General features: G+C 40.5%; 1 protein-coding gene across 2 annotated transcripts in view; it reads right to left on the reverse strand.

Moving 5' to 3' along the window:
* grb14 (growth factor receptor-bound protein 14) overlaps positions 1-17,202 on the reverse strand; it is a 109,968-nt gene extending 92,766 nt beyond the window's left edge. For both annotated transcript variants that reach the window (XM_072262033.1, XM_072262032.1), the window contains exon 1: positions 17,010-17,202. In XM_072262033.1, the coding sequence (XP_072118134.1) occupies positions 17,010-17,072 (63 nt within the window). In that variant the 5' untranslated portion in view covers positions 17,073-17,202. The remainder of the gene's footprint in view (positions 1-17,009) is intronic.
* Positions 17,203-21,401: the final 4,199 nt, after the last annotated feature.

Raw genomic sequence — 21,401 nt, forward strand, 5'->3', positions numbered from 1 at the left:
CATCTAGTCTGATCCACCAGGTCAAATATGGGCTAAGCTTCATATTAAAAGCTTAATGTATTTAGTTGTCTTAGGAAAAAAAAAAGACAATTAAGCCAGGGGTTTCCAGCCTTTATGACTTGGACCAATACCATTAAAGGGAAACCCTGCTCCAAGCCTTAAACCTTCCAGACTACACATCTAGCACCAGTCCAAAGTCAAGCTCCCAAAGTACAATGAATTTACATAGCTAAAACTTTCAGTTAAAAAGGTTCTTGATTTTATTTCCCTTCCTCCACAAAGCCATTAATGCGAATTATTGATAGTACTGTTATATGGGCACAAGTCTTGCTTAATTGTCAACATTAGATTTGTTGACCATTACCTTAAAACTAATCCTGCAAATGATAGCTATTCACATAATATTACTGTCAAAGATCATTTTAAAACTCCAGAGCACCAAATTCCAAATGAGATTCCCAACAATTCGATGGATCAAGGGCGAGATTCAAGGATGTTGATAACTTGTGCCTCCATCTTCATGTTAATTTTGTAACAATACAATTTTGCAAATATTACTTTCCATCCTCTCAGTCAACCTTACCAAGCTTAAACAGATTCACACAAAACTCTTACATGGCTACACTCATCTCCCCCACCCTCCCCAATCAGGGAGATGTGAAACCATGGGAGCAGGTGGTGGATGGACTTATGAGCAGCTGGTACACATCACAAGTCCTGGTTATCTGACAATCTCTGAAGAGTATTTATAATGCCTGGGGTCACCCGTCTTGTAAGGACACTGCCCAGAAAGTGGCAATGGCAAAACACATCTGTAGAAAAATTTGCCAAGAACAATCACGATCAAAGACCATGATCACCCACATGCTATGACACATCACATAACGACCTGATAGAGTGACAAAGCAAGCTTGAGATAGGCTCAAATGTACCAGCAAGAGCCAAGACTTTGTGTCCCATTTGCTGAAAGGAAACTAAATGGGAACAGGGCAACATTAAATCACTAAATACACAAGACTATGTACACATTTAGAGGGCATATACACATACTGTACCCTAATTTACACATTCCCTACAAGCTCCAGTCTTAACTCTTCCTGAAGATCAAACTATGCTACTGATGAGCCCAAGCAATACCAGAGGCACTGCTTGCATGTTAAATTCAGAATGAGGACCAATAGCAATACAGACTCACTGGGCCAAATGGCCTGTGATGTACAATTCAAGATTTTGACAAAGTTCCCTGCCTAAACCAAAGGGCATTAAAATCTACTGAAAATGACAGCATGTAGCAGAATAACAAGGATCAGTAAGTAGAACAGCACAGCTACTACCGATGCCATGAAAACAAGTTTAAAAGTCAGGCAACAACCAATTCTGGTGGAACGCAGCAGGCCAGGCAGCATCTATAGGAAGTACAGTCAACGTTTCGGGCTGAGACCCTTCGTCAGGACTAAGTGAAAGAAGAGATAGTAAGAGATTTGAGATGGGGGAGGGGGAGATCTGAAATGATAGGAGAAGACAGGGAGGGAAGAAGCTAAGAGCTGGAAAGTTGATTGGCAAAAGGGATACAGAGTTGAAGGGAGAGGATCATGGGATAGGAGGCCTAGGGAGAAATAAAGGGAAAGGGGAGCCCAGAGGAAGATGGAGAGCAGGCAAGGAGTGATTGTGAGAGGGACAGAGAAGAAAAAGGGGGGAATAAAAATAAGGGATGGGGCAAGAAGGGGAGGAGGGGCATTAACTTCCTCTGGGCTCCCCTCCCCCTCTTTCTCCCTAGGCCTCCTGTCCCATGATCCTCCCCCTTCTCCAACTCTGTATCCCCTTTGCCAATCAACTTTCCAGCTCTTAGCTTCTTCCCTCCCCCTCTTCCTATCATTCTGGATCTCCTCCTCCCCCTCTCAAATCTCTTACTATCTCTTCTTTCAGTGAGTCCTGACGAAGGGTCTTGGCCCAAAACGTCAACTGTACCTCTTCCTATAGATGCTACCTGGCCTGCTGCGTTCCACCAGCACTTTGTGTGTGTTGCTTGAATTCCCAGCATCTGCGGATTTTCTCCTGTTTGCTGTTAAAAAAAAGGTCAGCATTTAATTACAACTTCCACTATCTAGCTTTGAAAAGCAGAAGAGTTAATTGCAACAAGATCAGACCAGACATAAATATTGACCTTTTGTGGCAATTTTTCCTTCAAACTAGGACTGGCCTTCACTCAGGTCACTTCAAATGAGCTACCCAGATTTAACAAGACACGAGAAATATTTTTAGCTACTGAGCTATGTACATGGCCTAGACTAAACATACACAGAATAAAGAGCCAAAGTATAGGAGATCAAAATCCCAATTTCTTGTTCCAAAATTACATACTGACAATTATATATTTAGCAATGTTTGCTGAAATGGGAAGAGTACTTTTTTAAAAAAAAATACAAGTGTCTCCACATTCATTGCAGACAGCACGTTACTACTGCTACAGCACTGGGTTGAAGTTGTGCAGAACACTTAAATTCAAAAATGAGTGGTTAAAAATTTAGTGACAAAAGCTCCATCATTTTCCAAGCTGCAAAAGAAATCTTTGAGCAGGTCTTCATCTGATGTTAAATCAACCACGAGTTATTCTTACTTTTCAACTGATTTATTGCTAATTAATGAATATTCACAATAACAAATTCTTGGTTACAAAATATAGAACAATGAATAGGGAATCCATTTACAATCTGAAACACTGATCAGAATTACACAGGAAATTTTCTATAATCAAGCAGCACTTATATACTCATTGAGTCTTGGGAACATTGTAGCTGTGTTCCTGGTTATGGGCATCTTCACAATGAAGTCGGTTAATAAATTGGTAGACTTTAAACAATTCTTGCTTCCAAAACCTCATTCTCAATTAACGTAAAGCATTTTGTCATTACATCCCAAGGCTCTTTCAACATTTTGATTACATTCATCAATACATTTGGTTACCTGCTTTCAAGTGAACCTCCCCAAACTTCTTGAACTCCCTCCCCAATACATTTTACCTCATTCCTCAGACATGGTTTTGAATCTACATTTTAATCTTTAATCAACCATCCCAATATCCAAATATATATTTTTTTTACACCAATTATATATTACACCACAAAAAATAAATAGATTAAATTCAAATCTATCTGATAAATGCTTTCGGTGTAATCAAGAAATTGGTACTTTCTTACATTCTACTTGGTCTTGTTCTAAAATTCAACCTTTTTGGATAAATTTAAGAGTCTTATTGGAACAAATTACTGGAACTCAATTTCCACATAACCCTGTATTATTTCTATTAGGAGATATTGAAGGGATAAAACCGAAACTTAACTTGAATAAATATCAGAAAGAATTCATAAAAATTGCATTGGCAGTAGCTAAGAAGGCTATAGCAGTTACTTGGAAATCTGATTCATAATTAAGTATGAGTCATTGGAACAATGAAATGGCTAGTTCTATTCCACTCAAAAAAATTACTTATAATTTAAGAGATAAATATGAAACATTTTTGAATATTTGGCGCCCTTATTTACAAAAGATTGGATGGCGTATTTAGTTGCTCCGATGACAAAGATCTTGGTCCCTTGGGGAAAGTAACAAATAAATATATTAATTTATTTTGAATCCCATGGAGCATGTGGAAACCTTCCAATATCCAGGTGGTTCTTTTTTTTCTTCTTCTTTCTTTTCTTTTTAGGTAGGAGTATATATCGGGGGGGGGGGAGGGGGAGGGGAGGGTAGATATCATCTTCTCATGTATTCACTTTGAAAACTCAATAAAAATTATACTAAAAAAAAAAACTATCCCAATATCAGATGTGGCTTACCAACACTTGCTCGGCAGCACTGCAAAGAATAATTTATTGGGACAGATCCCCAAACCAGTCCTTATACTTCATGATACATTGAAATCCGAAGTAACAGCACAACCATTAGGATGGTACAGTTTTCCACAGGTCCCCTGGCCCTCTGGCTAGAAAGCTTACATATTAAATTTGCCAGTCAGGGTGCATTAACTTTACTTAAACAGATAAGAGGCAAAGATAGAGTGGAGAACCAAAGACATTCTCCCAGGGTGGAAATGGCTAATACAAGCTGCCAAGCCATAATTTTAAGGTGATTCAGTATTAGGACAGTGTCGGAGGCAAGTTCTTTACAGCGTTGGGTGCATAGAACACCCTACCAGGGGTGGCAGGAGAGGGAGATAAATTATGGGCATTTAAGAAACTCTTCAATACGCATATGGATGCTAGAAAAAAAAATGGAGGGCTACTGTATGAAGTAGAGAAAGATTAATCTTAAATGTAGTTAAGTGTAGACTAGCACAAAATTGTGGCTGAAAGGCCTGTACTGTGCTGCTCTGAATGAAGGACACAAACCATGGCAAAAGGTAAAGGTAAATTTAAATTCAGTTTTAAATGACCAACTGAAATGAATGCACTTTGTCATGTTAAATACAAAAAGCAGCTACAATTTTATTACATGTGCCCTGACTAGCCCAGAAAGTTTGCCTGTGATGATCAAGCCTTCAATGGCCCAGTCACTAGCGGCTGACAAGAATTGTTGACCATTCACAGTATGACATTTCAGTTTGCTGCCTGAGCTTCTGTAATTTTGCCAGAGTGCTCAGTGTTAAGCTCACAGCATAGCAATCTGCCAAAGGCCAGGCTCTAAATTGGGGTTCCCAACCTGCTGCCCATGGACCCCTCAGTTAACAGCAAGGGTCCATGGCATAAAGGTTAGAACTCCGGCTCCAAATTAATGCTGTTGTTTGATGGAAGTGATGTTCTTTTTTTAAAATACCCATTTGATTAGTGCGAAGAGCTTCAGTTTTATTTAAAATACTGGGAATAATTTAAAACTAATTTTCTGCAAGATCTCTTCTTTAAAGCTGTTACTTTGCCCTCATTCTTGGGCCAAGTAGGCAACCCACAACTTACAAATTAGAACATCAGGTTGCAAAAAAAAAGCGCAGGACAAGGTACCTCAGGCAGAATGAAAGGTACTCCAATGAAGTGATGCACTTCCAATGAAGTGCCGACCTGACTCGGGTACTCAAACGATGGAGCCTACTTTGCAAGTTGGTTCAAATATGCTCCACCCAAACCAAAGTGCATACATTTACTGGCAGATCATCCCCCACCCAAAACTTAGGATGCTGTGACCACAAATACTCAAAAAATGTAAATAAAAATTCAGTCATAATGTAAATGAATATTAAATTATGAGTTGCAAGGTGTTTGCCCCATGGAAAGCCAGCCTAGCCTGACATCCCACACCACTAGGTTCAAGAATAGTGATTTTCCTTTAACAATGTGGCATAACCCCAATCACTGTTTAGCAACACTAACCTCTGCTCTAAAGCACAGTACAGAAACAGGCCCTTCAGCCCATCTAGTCCTTGCCAGAACCATTTAAACTGCCTACTCCTTCATAAAAATCTACCTTTCAGCCCATAATGTGGTGCTGATCACGTAACCCACTCTAGAAACTGCCTAGAATAACTGTACTGTGTAGCCCTCTTATTTACGCTCCATGTACCTATTTAAGAGTCCCTTAAGAGACCCTTTTGCATCTGCCTCTACCACTATTGCTGGCAGGGCATTCCACACACCCACCACTCTAAAATACTTAGATCTGACATCCCCCCCCATACTTACTTCCAAGCACCTTAAAACTATGCCCCCTCACATTACCCATTTCAGCCCTGGGCAAAAGCCTCTGGCTATCCACATGATCAATGCCTCTCATCTTATACACCTCTATCAGGTCACCTCTCATCCTCCATCACTCCAAGGAGAAAAGGCCGAGTTCACTCAACCTATTCTCATAAGGCATGCTCCCCAATCCAGACAACATCCTTATAAATCTCCTCTGCACTCTATAGTATCTACATCCTTCCTGTAGTGAGGTGACCAGAAATGAACCTAGTACTCCAAGTGGGGTCTGACCAGGGTCTTGTATAGCTTTATCATCTCATGGCTCTCGAACTCCAGTCACAGTTGATGAAAGCCATCACACCATACACCTCACTGTCAACCTGTGCAGCAGCTTTGAGTGTCCTATGGACACAACCCAAAGATTGTTGATGCTCCGCACTACCAAGAGTCTTATATTCGGTCTTCAAAATGAACTACTTCACTCATCTGGATTGAACTCCATCTATCACTTCTCATGTTCTGCATCAAACCAATAGCCCATTGTAACCTCTGACAGCCCTCCATACTATCCACAACACCCCCAACTTCTGCATCATCAGCAACTTACTAATCCGCCCTTCTACTTCCTCAGCCAGGTAATTTATTTTAAAAAAAAAAAAAGCACAAAGCAGAGGGGTCCCAGAACAGATCACTGCAGAACACCACTGGTCAAAGTCCTCCATGAAGAACACGCATCATCTGCAATCCTTCCTCAGGATCTTCAACAACTTGAAGTACGGACTCACCTGGGTCATCCCTACTCCCTTTCTTGAAGGAAAAATTTGCAACCTGCCAATCCTCGGGTGCTTCTCCCGTCCCTATTGATGATGCAAAGACCATTGCCAGAGGCTTAGCAATCTCTCCCCTCACTTTCCACAGCAACCTGGGGTACATCTCGTCTGGTCCCAGCAACTTCACCCAATACCTTTCAACAGCTCCAGCACATCCTCTTTCTTAATGTCTATACTCTCAAGCATTTCAGGCCACTGCAAGTTATCCCCACAATTGCCAAGGCTTTTTCACTCGTGAATACTGAAGCAAAGTATTATCAAGTACCTCAACTACCTCCTCCGGCCCCATGCACATTTCCACTATTGCACCCAAACGGTCCTATTCTCACATGACCCATCCTCTAGCTCTCCATATACCTGCACTGGGACCACAGCCCTCCATACCACTGCACCAACAATGCTGGAACTCAGCAAGCAAGACAGCATCTATGAAAGAGTGTATAGTTGACATTTCAGGCCAAGACCCTTCATTGGCACTGGTGGACCATCTATACCTCCACTATCTACGTACCTATCCAAACTTCTCTTAAATACCGAAATTAGCTCAAATGGACTACTTGTGCTGGCAGCTCATTCCACACTCGTGGTTTCAAGTGAAGTTTCCCCCTCATGTTCCCCTTAAACTTCTCAATCTTCACCCTTAACCCATGATCTCTGGTTGTAGTCCCCACCCAACCTCCTTGGTAAAAGCCTGCACTTACCCTATCTATACCCCTCTACAATCTAAAGAACACTGTCATAACCTAACCAGTCTTTCCTTACAACTGTCCCCCAGACCTGGCAAATTCCTTACAATTTTCTGTTCGTACAACCTGTTACATCTTTCTAGCAGGTAGGTGACCAAACCCGCAGACAATACTCCAAATTAGGCCTCACCAACGTATGCAGCTTCAATCCCAGCTCCTGTACTCAATACATTTACAAAGGCCAATATGCCAAAAACTTGATAATCCCATCTACCTGTGATAACACCTTCAAATTATGGACCTGTATTTCCAGGTCCCTTTATTCTACTGCACTCCTTAGTGCCTTACCGTTCACTGTGCAAGACCTACCCTGGTTGGTCCTACCAAAGTTGCCACTAAAATTAACGTTTTAATTCTCTTGTTTTCTCCCCCCTTGTGAACGCTACTACTAGAGCTTTGTTGCATCTGTGCAGTCATGCAAATATGCATACAAAAATAAAATCAACTTTGCAAAGCCAATTTCCACAATACAATTTAGAGAAAGCCACTGCACAAACTTCAAAAGCATGATCACTTTGGGTCCTAGTACGTATCCAGGAGGTAGCCGTTAAGACTGCTAATATTTAGTTAAGTCAATAAACAGGTGCAAATCCACTATGAACCAATTGAATGAAGCAACTTGGAGTTGTATGGGTTATTTCACTTTTCAATATCACTTCACATACAAATGGGGTCCCTGTAAGATTGTAAAAGGCAAGATTCCGCCCCCCCCACACTGTAGGAGTATTGAAGAGAACCAGAGGTAGATGTGGATACAATTACACAGTTAAAACCACACCAGGACAGGCACATGGCTGACTGAATTTTCAGTATGTGTGTGTGCTGCTCTAGATTTCCAGCATCTGCAGAATCTCTTATTTACAAAAACAATTAGAGGGATATGGGTAGAATACCAGCAAATGAGACTAGCTTAGATAGTAATCTTGGTTAGCATACACGAGTTGAACTGATAAGAGCTCATTTTCATGCCATACAATTATGAATAAGGAAAACAGAGGCCCAAACTAAGGTCCCGCATGGGAGGTTAGTTAGGAAAATTCAGTCGCTAGGTGTACATGGAAAGGTGGTAAATTGGATTAGACATTGGCTCAATGGAAGAAGCCAAAGAGTGGTAGTAGAGAATTGCTTCTCAGAGTGGAGGCCTGTGACTAGTGATGTGCCACAGGGATCAGTGCTGGGTCCATTGTTATTTGTCATCTATATCAATGATCTGGATGATAATGTGGTAAATTGGATCAGCAAATTTGCTGATGATACAAAGATTGGAGGTGTAGTGGACAGTGAGGAAGGTTTTCAAAACTTGCAGAGGGATTTGGACCAGCTGGAAAAATGGGCTGAAAAATGGCAGATGGAGTTTAATAACAAGTGTGAGGTATTGCACTTTGGAAGGACAAACCAAGGTAGAACATACAGGGTAAATGGTAAGGCACTGAGGAGTGCAGTAGAACAGAGGAATCTGGGAATACAGAGACAAAATTCCCTAGAAGTGGTGTCACAGGTAGATAGGGTCGTAAAGAGAGCTTTTGGTACTTTGGCCTTTATTAATCAAAGTATTGAGTATAAGAGCTGGAATGTTATGATGAGGTTGTATAAGGCATTGGTGAGGCCGAATCTGGAATATTGTGTTCAGTTCTTGATCACCAAATTACAGGAAGGATATAAATAAGGTTGAAAGAGTGCAGAGAAGGTTTACAAGGATGTTGCCGGGACTTGAGAAACTGAGTTGCAGAGAAAGGTTGAATAGGTTAGGACTTCATTCCCTGGAGCGTAGAAGAATGAGGGGAGATTTGATAGAGGTATATAAAATTATGATGGGTATATATAGAGTGAATGCAAGCAGGCTTTTTCCAATGAGGCTAGGAGAGAAAAAAAAAACCCAGAGGACATGGGTTAAGGGTGAAGGGGGAAAAGTGTAAAGGGAACATTAGGGGAAGCTTCTTCACACAGAGTGGTGGGAGTGTGGAATGAGCTGCCAGACGTGGTGGTAAATGTGTGTTCTTTTTTAACATTTAAGAATAAATTGGACAGATACATGGATGGGAGGTGTATGGAGGGATATGGTCTGTGTGCAGGTCAGTGGGACTAGGCAGAAAATGGTTCGGCACAGCCAAGAAGGGCCAAAAGGCCTGTTTCTGTGCTGTAGTTTTTCTATGGTTTCTATTGTACTTTAAAATTCAGGGATCAGTTTCTCTAATATCACCATTAAAAAAACTGATGAAGTACAGCAGCAAAACACTGGAATTAGATCTTAAGACATTAGACAGGCGAGTCTTAACCCAAGAAATTTGGTGGATGCTAGAAATCCAAAAATTAACAAGATGCTGCAGGGACTTAGGTCAGGCAGCATCTAGGGAAACAAGACTATGGAGTCTATATTTCTGGTCATGACTTCTTCAGAACTCAACCACAAAAGCTTAAACTTGCCTGAAGACTGAAGGGCAGGTATTCAGAATGGCCTGGCTGATTTAATGTTAAGGGAGCTACAATCTTTATGATTCAAACAGAGACCCGCTGCAGGTTTCTGCTCAGTGTTCCAGTGTATTTGCTGCTAGAAGCCCCAAATTTAAATTTGCAGTTGCTCATTGGCAATATTAACAGCAAAATAATTTCCACAAGGAGCCACCTGAAGTCAAATCACCATTTGACATTTGTTTTCTTTCTAGCTGGTCAGATTTTAATTCCAAATTTGGGTTAATGCTCAGTGGATTAAATTATGTCAAGGTTAAATTTCCCAACCAAAGATTTAAGATCAAAACCGAGTTCCGCGGTGTTTGCAATCTAGTTGCTTCTGATAGATTTAGTGGTTTTACATTCCTTAATTTTACAGGAATGAATCAAAAATAACATAAGTGACACCTAAACTTTTGAAAATCTTCTGTTTGAAATAATGCTATGTAATTGGAATGACTTCTTTATAGAGAAATATTTCTGCACTGCATGCATTAGCTTCTAGATACCAGCAAAAAAAAAAAAAAAAAGTGCCAACTTTCAGCTGTGGGCATTAATGTGAATAAGGGGTTCAAGGTAAATTAGTAATCCAGTGGCCCCTTACTAACAGACCAAAAACATTTCACCTTGGGCCTCTTGGTAGCATGTTTTAACTGTGTATTAGGTGGAAGCAGCATTTCTGATCTGGAGCCCAGTCCAAAGACTAGAAGGATCAATTCTCAGTAGGCAATTGGATGTTTGAGGAGAGACGTTGGGAAATATCAAGTGCAAGGATTGTAAGCAAGAGGAAAAAGGGAAAGCAGCCTCAGTTTATCAATCCATAAGCAAAGCTGATCATTAGATCTTAAATTGAACACTTACAGATGAGCCACAATAACTCCATGCACCAAACCTGTCAAACATGCCAAGTTAAAATATTAACCCATAGAAAGGTTAACACTTTAATTGCACACTTTGATATTCAGTCAAGTGGGGTAAAAAATTAGCTATGGTACCTCAGAAATGTCACTTATTTGTGGAAATGTGGAAATAGCAGGGGCTCGGACAGAAATATTTCAAATGTCATTAGAAACTGGGATGGTGCCGGAGGATTAGCGTATTGCTCATGTTCTTCCATTGTTTAAAAAGGGTTCTAACAGTAAACCTAGCAATTATCAGCCTGTGAGTTTGACGTCAGTAGTGGGTAAATTGATGGAAAGTATTCTTAGAGATGGTATATATAATTATCTGGAGAGACAGGGTCTGATTAGTAACTATCAACATGGATTTATGCATGGAAGGTTATTTTTGACAAATCTTACTGAATTTTTTTGAAGAGGTTACTAGGAAAGTTAACAAGGGTAAAGCAGTGGATATTGTCTATATGGACTTCAGTAAGGCCTTTGAAAAGGTTCCACATGGAAGGTTAGTTAGGAAGGTTCAATCGTTAGGTATTAATATTGAAGTAGTAAAATGGATTCAGCAGTAGCTGGATGGAAGACTCCAGAGAGTAGTGGTGGATAACTGTGTGCCAGATTGGAGGACAGTGTCGAGTGGTGTGCCTCAGGGATCTGTACTGGGTCTAATGTTGTTTGTTATATACATTAATGGATGATAATTGGATGAGTAAGTATGCAGATGATACTAAGATAGGTGGAGTTGTGGATAATGAAGTAGGTTTTCAAAGCTTGCAGAGATATTTAGTCCAGTTAGAAGAGTGGGATGAAAGATGGCAGATGGAGTTTAATGCTGAAAAATGAGGTGTTACATTTTGGTAGGACTAATCAAAATAGGACATACATGGCAAATGGCAGGAAATTGGAGAATGCAGAGGGATCTAGGAATAATGGTGCATAGTTCCCTGAAGGTGGAATCTCATGTGGATAGAGTGGTGAAAGCTTTTGGTTTGCTGGCCTTTATAAATCAGAGCATTGAGTATAGGAGTTGGGATGTAATGTTGAAATTATATAAGGCCAAATTTGGAGTATTGTGTACAGTTCTGGTCACCAAATTATAGGAAACATCTCAATAAAATTGAGAGAGTACAGAGGAGATTTACTAGAAATGTTGCCTGAATTTCATCTCCTAAGTTACAGAGAAAGGTTGAACAAGTTGGGTCATTATTCTTTGAAGCATAGAAGGTTGGGGGGGGGGGGGGGGGTAGATAGAATTGACATGGATAGGCTTTTCCCATTGAGAGTGGGGGAAAGATTCAAACAAGAGGACATGAGTTGAGAGTTAAAGGACAACAATGTAGGGGTAACTTCTCTACTCAGAGTGGAAGCTGTGTGGAATGAGCTTCCAGCAGAAATGGTTGAAGCAAGTTCGATGCCATTTAAAGTTAAATTGGATAGATATATGGACAGGGATGGAATGGAGGGTTATGGGCCGAGTGCAGGTTGGTGGGACTAGGTGAGAGTAAGAGGTCGGCACAGACTAGAAGGGCTGAGATGGCCTGTTTCCATGCTGTAATTGTTATATGGTTATATGTTATATGGTTATTTGAAACTTGACAAAATAGCAATTTAATGCTGAATTTCATTATTTTTAATCCAGCATATTACACCAGCACATCCTCAATTTCAACCCATCACATAATAACCCTCTTACAGAACAGTCAAGTAGTCATGTCATAGTGTTGAAGGGCTCAGGGAATCCTTCAAAATGGAAAACTGAATTTTTTTTTTTTTTTATTATTATATGCTGAGACTTCCTGAAGGCAAGAACTGTCAGAAAATGCATTTATGGTCTTGTATAGCATTCACTATAGTAATAGTACAACTATCCAGATATCACAATTGTTTGCACAGGAGACTCGGTATGACATGTGAAACTGGCTGGTAATTCATTTTTAAATTGTGCAATTATGGATTTGACCATCCTGCAGAGGATTAACATTTGAACAACCTATTAACAGAGAGTCTGCAGAGAGACTTGGATAGATTGGAAGAATGGACAGAGAAGCGGCAAATGAAGTACAATGTTGGAAAGTGTATGGTTATGCACTTTGACAGAAAAAAAATAAACGGGCAGACTATTATTTAAATGGGGAAAGAATTCAAAGTTCTGAGATGCAACGGGACTTGGGAGTCCTCGTACAGGATACCCTTAAAGTTAACCTCCAGGTTGAGTCAGTAGTGAAGGCAGCGAATGCAATGTTGGCATTCATTTCTAGAGGAATAGAGCATAGGAGCAGGGATGTGATGTTGAGGCTCTATAAGGCACTGGTGAGACCTCACTTGGAGTACTGTGGGCAGTTTTGGTCTCCTTATTTAAGAAAGGATGTGCTGATGTTGGAGAGGGTACAGAGAAGATTCACTAGAATAATTCAGGGAATGAGAGGGTTAACATATGAGGAACATTTGTCCGCTCTTGGACTGTATTCCTTGGAGTTTAGAAGAATGAGGGGAGACCTCAGAAACATTTCAAATGTTGAAAGGCATGGACAGAGTGGATGTGGCAAAGTTGTTTCCCATGATGGGGGAGTCTAGTACGAGGGGGCATGACTTAAGGATTGAAGGGCGCCCTTTCAGAACAGAAATGCGAAGAAATTTTTTTAGTCAGAGGGTGGTGAATCTATGGAATTTGTTGCCACGGGCAGCAGTGGAGGCCAAGTCATTGGGTGTATTTAAGGCAGAGATTGATAGGTATCTGAGTAGCCAGGGCATCAAAGGTTATGGTGAGAAGGCAGGGGAGTGGGACTAAATAGGAGAATGGATCAGCTTATGATAAAATGGTGGAGCAGACTCGATGGGCCGAATGGCCTACTTCTGCTCCTTTGTCTTATGGTCTTATGTCATGAAATTAACTCCCATTCTTTGGAGAAAAGTTGATAGGAACATTTTCATCGTTTCTTAAGAGGACTGCATTGCAGGGCAACTTGTGCAAAAACTGATTTGGGAGCCAACAGTAAAACCAAGTTCCAATGCTTGCCGGTACATCACAGGTAAATGTGTGCATGTTGTTATGTACCCCGTGACAGGAATAAAGAACCAGCAGAAATAGAAAACACTTGAGTCCAGTATTGCTATAAACTAATATTTATTAGTAACTATGCAATACAGTAATATAAATGTAGTTAAATCAAACAGGTTAGCAATGATTTTATATATACACACACAAGTATATCAGTAAGTGTGGAAATACATGTATGAAAAACCAAGCTTCTTTAAGTCTAGGGGTAAAAAGATGCAGTCTTACAATGATGAGTAAAGTTCAGTTCGTGGTATTGAGTTGAGTAGTGATGGGAAGAGAGACAGTGAGAGGGAGAGATTTGAGTCTTCAGGTGAGCTGACGCTGATCTTCTCGTTGTCCTTCAAAATCCTTTAAAAGTCACCGATTGTGACTTTAACAAAGGGGACTGGTTTTCTGTGATGGAGCTATCCCCCAGGCGAGGGTGGACACATGGACAACTCCCCACCAGTCAACCCTTTTCCTCCTTCCACTGCAAGAGCGATGGATCGATCCACCTGATCGATCCTCCAAAACCCACTTTTTCCTGCAGGCACAACAATGCTCAGTGTCCAAAACATGTGTCTGAGGTCTATATCATCTGACCTATTTTATCTTCCGGTGCTGAGCATCAACTATCTCTCAAATAACTCCTCCTTCCTCTGTGCAAGAAATTCAAGCAGGCAAAAGTCCTTGAGAAGTATCAACAACCTGCCGAAAATCATAACATCAATTGTCCATTAAATAACGCCCTCGGTCACCATAGCAACTTATGAACTGCACAGTGCTGTCTCCAACTCAGCAGAAATCCAAAAGTTACTTCCAGTGCTTTAAAGTGACAGCCCAACAGTTAGTCTTCGTCTCTCTTTTACAAACAAGTTGGTGTTGAATAACTCTCTCTCCGTTTTCAAAAGCACAGTTAATAAGGGTAATCCAACACAGTTCATGGACGTAATTCAGGACCCCGTCACAGTGTCAAGTGTGAAATTTCAAAAATATTCTTTGGAAAAGAAGCGAGAATGCTTACACACAAGACCTGATTTTTCATTTACACCCGTCCAAAACCAATTCCAATTTCACCCACTAGTAAATAGGCCTGCAGCAATTTAAAATCTCATTTCCATTTGAGCCAAAACCAGTCATTTGGGAAACTAATGATTGGAAATCACTGCTCCAGGCAGCTGTTTCAGAATGCCTAAAAGGCAAAATCAGTTGACTCACTGTGCAGACTTCCCCTGGTAATGTGAAAAATCTCAGCTGAACGTGGAAATCATTGTGGAGTGGAAACAATGAGTACTAGCGCAAAAGACTCAAGGTATATGGAGCCAAACTTTACTGCATATCCACCTATTTCAACACATCTATACACTAATTTTCATTTATTATGTCTACATGACAAGACAAAGCACAACTGTAAAAATCAAAAGGAACAAAAGTAACTTGTTCTCAGTCTCAAACTCGTGGATTCCACAAACTTTATTCTTGCATCACTAGTGCACACCACAAGAGAGAGGGGGAACAAAATAGAAGTATTCTGCTACTCATCTTGCCCACACCCAACCGAAACACAAGTCATCTGTTAATAGCTGCTAAATTTAGATTGGATTCTCAATTGAAATCATACAAGACAGGCTTGAACAACAAGCAGACCAGACATCTGGAACAATGAGAACTTTAGATAACTATCTGCATCAAGATGGGCCAGTTTTGCCTACCAACTCTTTTCCATCATTTGTTAGGGCTTAAATATTCCTAATAGCCACTGATCTCCAGGGCTGCTCAATTCAAAGTAATAAATGCAAGAGGAACTGGGGTCATTCAACAATTATGGAAATTAATAAACAGTCAACATTTCAGGCCATGTCTTTGATTGTTTATTCATTTCCATAGATGCTGCCTGACTTGCTGAGTTCCTCTAGCATTGTGTGTTGCTTCGAATTCGCAGCATCTGCAGAATCTTAACCTGATTTGTTCATCAAGTTTCCCCCTCCAGCATTTTCTAGTAATTGTTACTAAAATTAGCTTCATTGGCATCAATAGATCTTGTTCTTGGATCAACACATGCCTGATGCAGCACTTAATACTATATATTACACAATGGATACATGCAGGAAGTTTGTGAAGTCTGATGAAAAGGACATTGTCCTGAAATAACAAGCAACACAAAAATTGCTGGTGAACGCAGCAGGCCAGGCAGTATCTATAGGAAGAGGTACAGTCGACGTTTTGGGCCAAGACCCTTCGTCAATTTTATGTGTTGCTTGTAATTCCAGCATCTGCAGATTTCCTCGTGTTTGTCCTGAAATTGTAACTCTGCATTGGTCACTTGTGGGAAGTAAATCTAACCTTATTAATCCCACATCTTCATAACTTGCACAATTTTAGTTTAGAAATCTTGTTCACAAATTAACATTTAACCAATTCAACCCAAAAAAGTAACAGCAAATACTTTTTGTAGCAAATCTACCACAACAAATCTCACTTAGTCACAAACCATAGTAAATTTGTTCACATTGACAAATAGTTAGGATCTTGTCATGGTCTGGTGTCAGATACAATAGCTATCTCACAGCAAAACTAGATTTGAGTATAGCAAATTACAATTCTGTCAGTTGCTCTAGCATTTACACAACTTTTCCATGAAGTGAAATCTTGAAATACATCAAAATTAACAGACAGGCTAGCAGAACATTCTATGGTACATTGCACCAAAAATTCAAAGCTTTTGATCAAAAGTGTAAATAGATGTCAATTTTTCATGAAAGTAGTGATAAATAACAGGAAAAGTTTGTATTAGAATCTGGCATTTCTATCTTTGACCAATAGGGGGTGCTCAATCTTGCCAACAATGAAAGTGGTGTCATATTAGTGCCTTAAAATAGAAGCAGCCTGACCATATACTGCGTGGCTACCAATAACTGATTTACTTAATCTCTTACCTGCATTCAGTAGCCAAAAGTACATTTACCCACTGTCTCCCTCAATGAAGCATTGTCAATTGTGCATTGATTTGATATCTGTGCTGCTGATTTGCACAGGCTTCAAATTCTCCAGAACAACTAAGCATAAAGTCTTCAAACTTAGGTCAGATCAGAAAATTCATCCCAGTCCTTACAAATGTTTCTCATGCACTGGAACTCAGCTTCTCTGATGTTGTAACTGAACACTAAAAACTGAAGTTAAACACTTCATAAAATCTGATATTACTTTTGTTCTTGAGTTGCAACAAAATTGAGAATTAAACTTAAAATTCCACAAATTGCAAAGCTCTCGGTCTTCAAATAGTTAAGGAGTTAGCTCAAGGGTACACTTCTGAATACTGTATTTAAGCACTGGAGCCTGGTAGATTAGAACAAGGATATTGAACAAATACCAAAATATCTTACCCGTTTTTGCAGGACAAGTGGAGTGATTGCAGGCAATGTCACTCGCCGTGCATACAAGCTCATCTCTACTCTTCGGAAAACAAATCTTAATCACAGAAAGCCCATCTGAAAACTCTTGACATGGCTGCTTGCAAAACACTGAACACTATATTCTGTCATTGCAGAGGCAGTAATCGAAGCACCAAGGATTATCAAATATCATCCCACTTGTGAATACATCTTCTAATTTCGACCAGCATAGGACTGGACAAATCAGCAGCCAATCAAAGTCACCACAAAGATCCTCCTTTGCCCTTGAAAACAAATTTGAACTGTTTATGCTTTCAAAGCAAGAACACAAATTTCCTGTCTGCTAAAGAGAACAAGTCAGTTGCTTGTCAGGAAATTCCAGTTTTAGCTCCTTCAAATACAGTAGTAAATACACGAGCATTTAATATCTGAACTTCCTGTCATTTTGGCAATTGTTTGAAATTATTCTGCACAAAGGTTCTTAGATTTCATAAAGTATTGAACAAAGATGCAGAACAATTGAGAATTTTCAAAGCAGAAGTTTTTAAGATATCTTCAAATGGCAAAGTACATTCAATTTTATAGCTGCCTACAAATTTCCATTACTCAAAATTTGGCATTTAACAATGAGTACGTGGTTCTATCACCATGCTTAAAGAGCCAAAACACTTTCTGGAAACAATGAAGTGATTTAATTTCCTCCAACACGCTCTCCCTGCAGAAAATAGGCACATTACTTACAACTAAAGCACAATCCATATTTGCATACAATTTAAAGTGAACAATGTACTTTGTTTCCAGTAGAATAGATAGAAGTGTCCCTATTCATAAAAGTCTCCCCAAAATATTACCTACACCACAACCAGCTGCAAAAATAGAACTTCCAAGTTTCATGATTTAAACTTAAGTTTCTGCTATAATAGCAAGCCAAAATGAAACAATTTTTTTTTTTTTTTTTTTTTTTTTAAAAATAGACCCAGCTAGCAACAGTTTATAGCAGAGCAGCAACTTAAAATGGCAGAGGAATTTGGTAACACGCAGTTGCAAATTATTTAACTTGATAAGGCAGGAGAAGCTGGCCTGGAATAGGTGCCATTTCCATTTGAGCGCAAGTATGCCAAGTAACAAGCCAGGAAAATGTCAGCTGAGAGCTGACATTAAACTGACATCCCCATAAAGAGAAATGGAGAAATTAGCATCAGTATTACTGAAAGTCAGAAAATGTCACAAGCTTCTGAAATCCCTCGTCATGACAAAAATCATTCTTATCTTCCAATTTGTCAATGCTGCACTCTACCATCTCCTCGTGTATTGCTGATAGGGATAGAGTCCCCATGCCTTTCCGCATAACCGCCACCTGTCAACAGGAATTCTTCAGCCTCACTGACACACAGGTATATACTCAAGTTCTGTTCACTGTTTATGGAAATGGAACAGACACAACAAGTCCTTTATTCCATAATGTTGTTCCTAATATGACCAAATTAAACCAATTCATCTGACTACACACGGTCCAAACACCTCCATTCTCTTCACTTGTGTACTTCCAAGTGCTTGGAAGCCATTCTGCTATCTATATTCCTTTCCAAGTCTTACTTACAAGTGCTTCCATCAAACCTTCCTCAGTCACTACTCCGAGTAGTGAATTTGAGGTACTCACCACTTAGAATATCCAGTACATCTTCAACTTGCGAGTTTCTCAATCACCTTTCACGACCAAGCACGGTAGTGGAAGGAAAGGAACTGATTATTCAGGCCAAAACCCTGCATCAGAACCAGGTTCCAACAAACTGCTACTCAAGATTCCAGCATCTGCAGTTTAATGTCTCAGTCCAAGTTTATTTTATTTGGCAGTATGTGTGTAAATGCATGAGTGACAATGTTCCTCCAGCACAAGATGCTCCAGTACACAACTCACACACAAGGTAATCTTACCACAAATGGAGACATGGATGGTGCCAGGGAGTTCAGTAGTCTCACAGCCTGGTGGGGAAGAAGCCCTCTCCCATCCTAAGGGTCCTTCTCCTAATGCTACTGTACCTCTTGCCCAATTGTAAGGGTGGTTAAAGATTGGACAGACAGTGGTCACTGACAATGCTAACGGACCTGCATGTGCAGTACTCCTGATAAATATCTGTAATGGGTGGAAGGGGGACTGACGAGGATTGCCAAGAGGATCAATACTTTGGTCAGGTCTTGCGGTCACATGCCTTGCAACTCTTGGACCAGATGGTGATGAATCTGGCCAGGACACTCAATGGTGCTGCTGTATAAATCTGATAGTCTGGCTGTCGAATCACCTTGGTCTAATAACCTAGTTTGCGTTGAGCCTTTGTCAGGTTGACATCCCATCTCTAGGTGCCATCTACTGATTAAGCCTGACATTTCACAAGCCTGCTCAAGGTGATGATAACCAGCAATTGTTAGAAGTACATTAGGGAAGCTTACCCCCAGTTCCATTGCCATGGAGTACAGATAGGTCATTTGCTCTAAGTCCACGTGAACCAACTAATCCTACATTACTGCTGTTGTTCAGTGCCGTCGAGTTACTGCAGCCCTATGATTAGAGTAGATGTCCTTAGGGTTTTCGTGGACAGATATGGAAATAGATTGCCAGGCCCTTCTGCGCTGATACTGCTGTCCAGCTTGGGACCTGGTTGGATTCAAGCTCCAAATCATCTGCCTCAAAGTCCAGTGTGGATGCCAGCTCATTAGCGTAACTGCCATTAATAATCAGAATTTAGTGGCCAACTAACCCACCAATTTCTGTGCCTTTGCAGTAAAATCAGTGCACCTAGTCAAAGCAAACTCAGAATCCAAGTACATTTGGTATCATGGATCTCATCTGGACCACTAGAGCCATGAAACAGCAGCTCTACTAGCTACACCATTGTGCTATCTATATTCCTTTCCAAGTCTTGCTCAGCCTTTACAGATAGTAATGGTAATAACAAGTGATTCAATTAGAACAGCAATGAGCAAGCAGCAAAGGTAACTTTCTATGCTGAGTTTTGGAAGTGACAGCCGAGGAAACGTGGCAATTTCAATTTTTAAGCTGGAAGTCCACTGTTATCTAGCAGTTTCATAATTTGCATGAAATTAAGGCTCTGGTGATGGCAACAAAAGGTAGAGGATAAAATCTCTTCTACTTCCCACCAATTCCCCAACCACAATGTTACTAAAATCTCCCAAACAGGTCTGCTTCATGCTTCATTAGGAGGCAAGACCATCATTAGACCTCTTTCCAATATGGAAAACATTCTTGCATCACAACACAACTTTGAAATTGGACAGCTGCTTTGGATAGGCTAAAAACTAGTTGGTTGACTGGTTTGCTAAACCATTCTGATTAGTTCATAGATGCCGAGTTCCTCCAGTATTTTGTGCTGCTTTGGATTCCAAGCATCTGCAGACTGTTTATCATTTATCACCTGGAACAGTCTAGGTATTGTTGCTGAAGGTAGCCCCAGTGAAAACTTTAGGAACAGCACCTTACCTTCCATCAGGACTCCATGCAGACTATAGTCAATCAGAACATTACACAGTATTAGCACTTCAGTTGACTGACAATTTCAATACATTAGTTTGGGAGCTCGAGACCTGTCAGCAATACCCCCCCCCCCCCCACTTTTATTTTGGCTGAGCACATTAGAAGTGGAGAATTGTGAAGGGTATACCTGTTAATGGGGATTAGAAATGGAGAATTGAATGCAGTTAGAATTTTAATCCCAACAAATTACCAGTGATACACTTTAGGATTCTGTTGCACAATGTGTAGTCCAAACCTAGTTATACATGCACAGTAAATGGTGGGTTGCTAGTGAATGTCTGTAATGGGGACCTTTGCTCAAGCACAATTTGCTGAAAGCAGTATTAAGTGGCATATGCACCATGGCATCTAGATCAGTATACATAAAATTCAAGATCTTTGCACCTTTACAAAAAATGCCATATACCTGGCTTTGTATTGTGCAGCTCATGTCTACACTATAGGAAGAACGTGGCAGCACTGAACCAGAGAGCAGATTCACTGGGATTTGAGAGGATGGAAGACCAGAGTTATGGAAAGATTGGATAGACTGGGTTCTTTTAAATCGTTCCTCATCTCCTTTCACTCCAGGTAATAGTATAGAAGACTATAGTACAGAAGACTAGGGTGTACAGGGTGTCAGGGAGGGGTTAGCGTCTCTGGTGGGGGAACATGTCACGTCCTTTTCAGGCAGTTTGTCCACCTTTGGTCCCCACCTGGCACTCAGCCCTCACCTGTGGCTCCCTGTAGCTGTTTGCATGTGACAGTGGCCACACCCTGGGTAACGGCTTCAACAAGCCAGCTACACCAGGTGAGGGTAGCCGACGGGTCTCAAACCCTGTGAGATAGAGAGT

Source organism: Mobula birostris, chromosome 6 (assembly GCF_030028105.1).
Source record: "Mobula birostris isolate sMobBir1 chromosome 6, sMobBir1.hap1, whole genome shotgun sequence".
NCBI lineage: Eukaryota > Metazoa > Chordata > Chondrichthyes > Myliobatiformes > Myliobatidae > Mobula > Mobula birostris.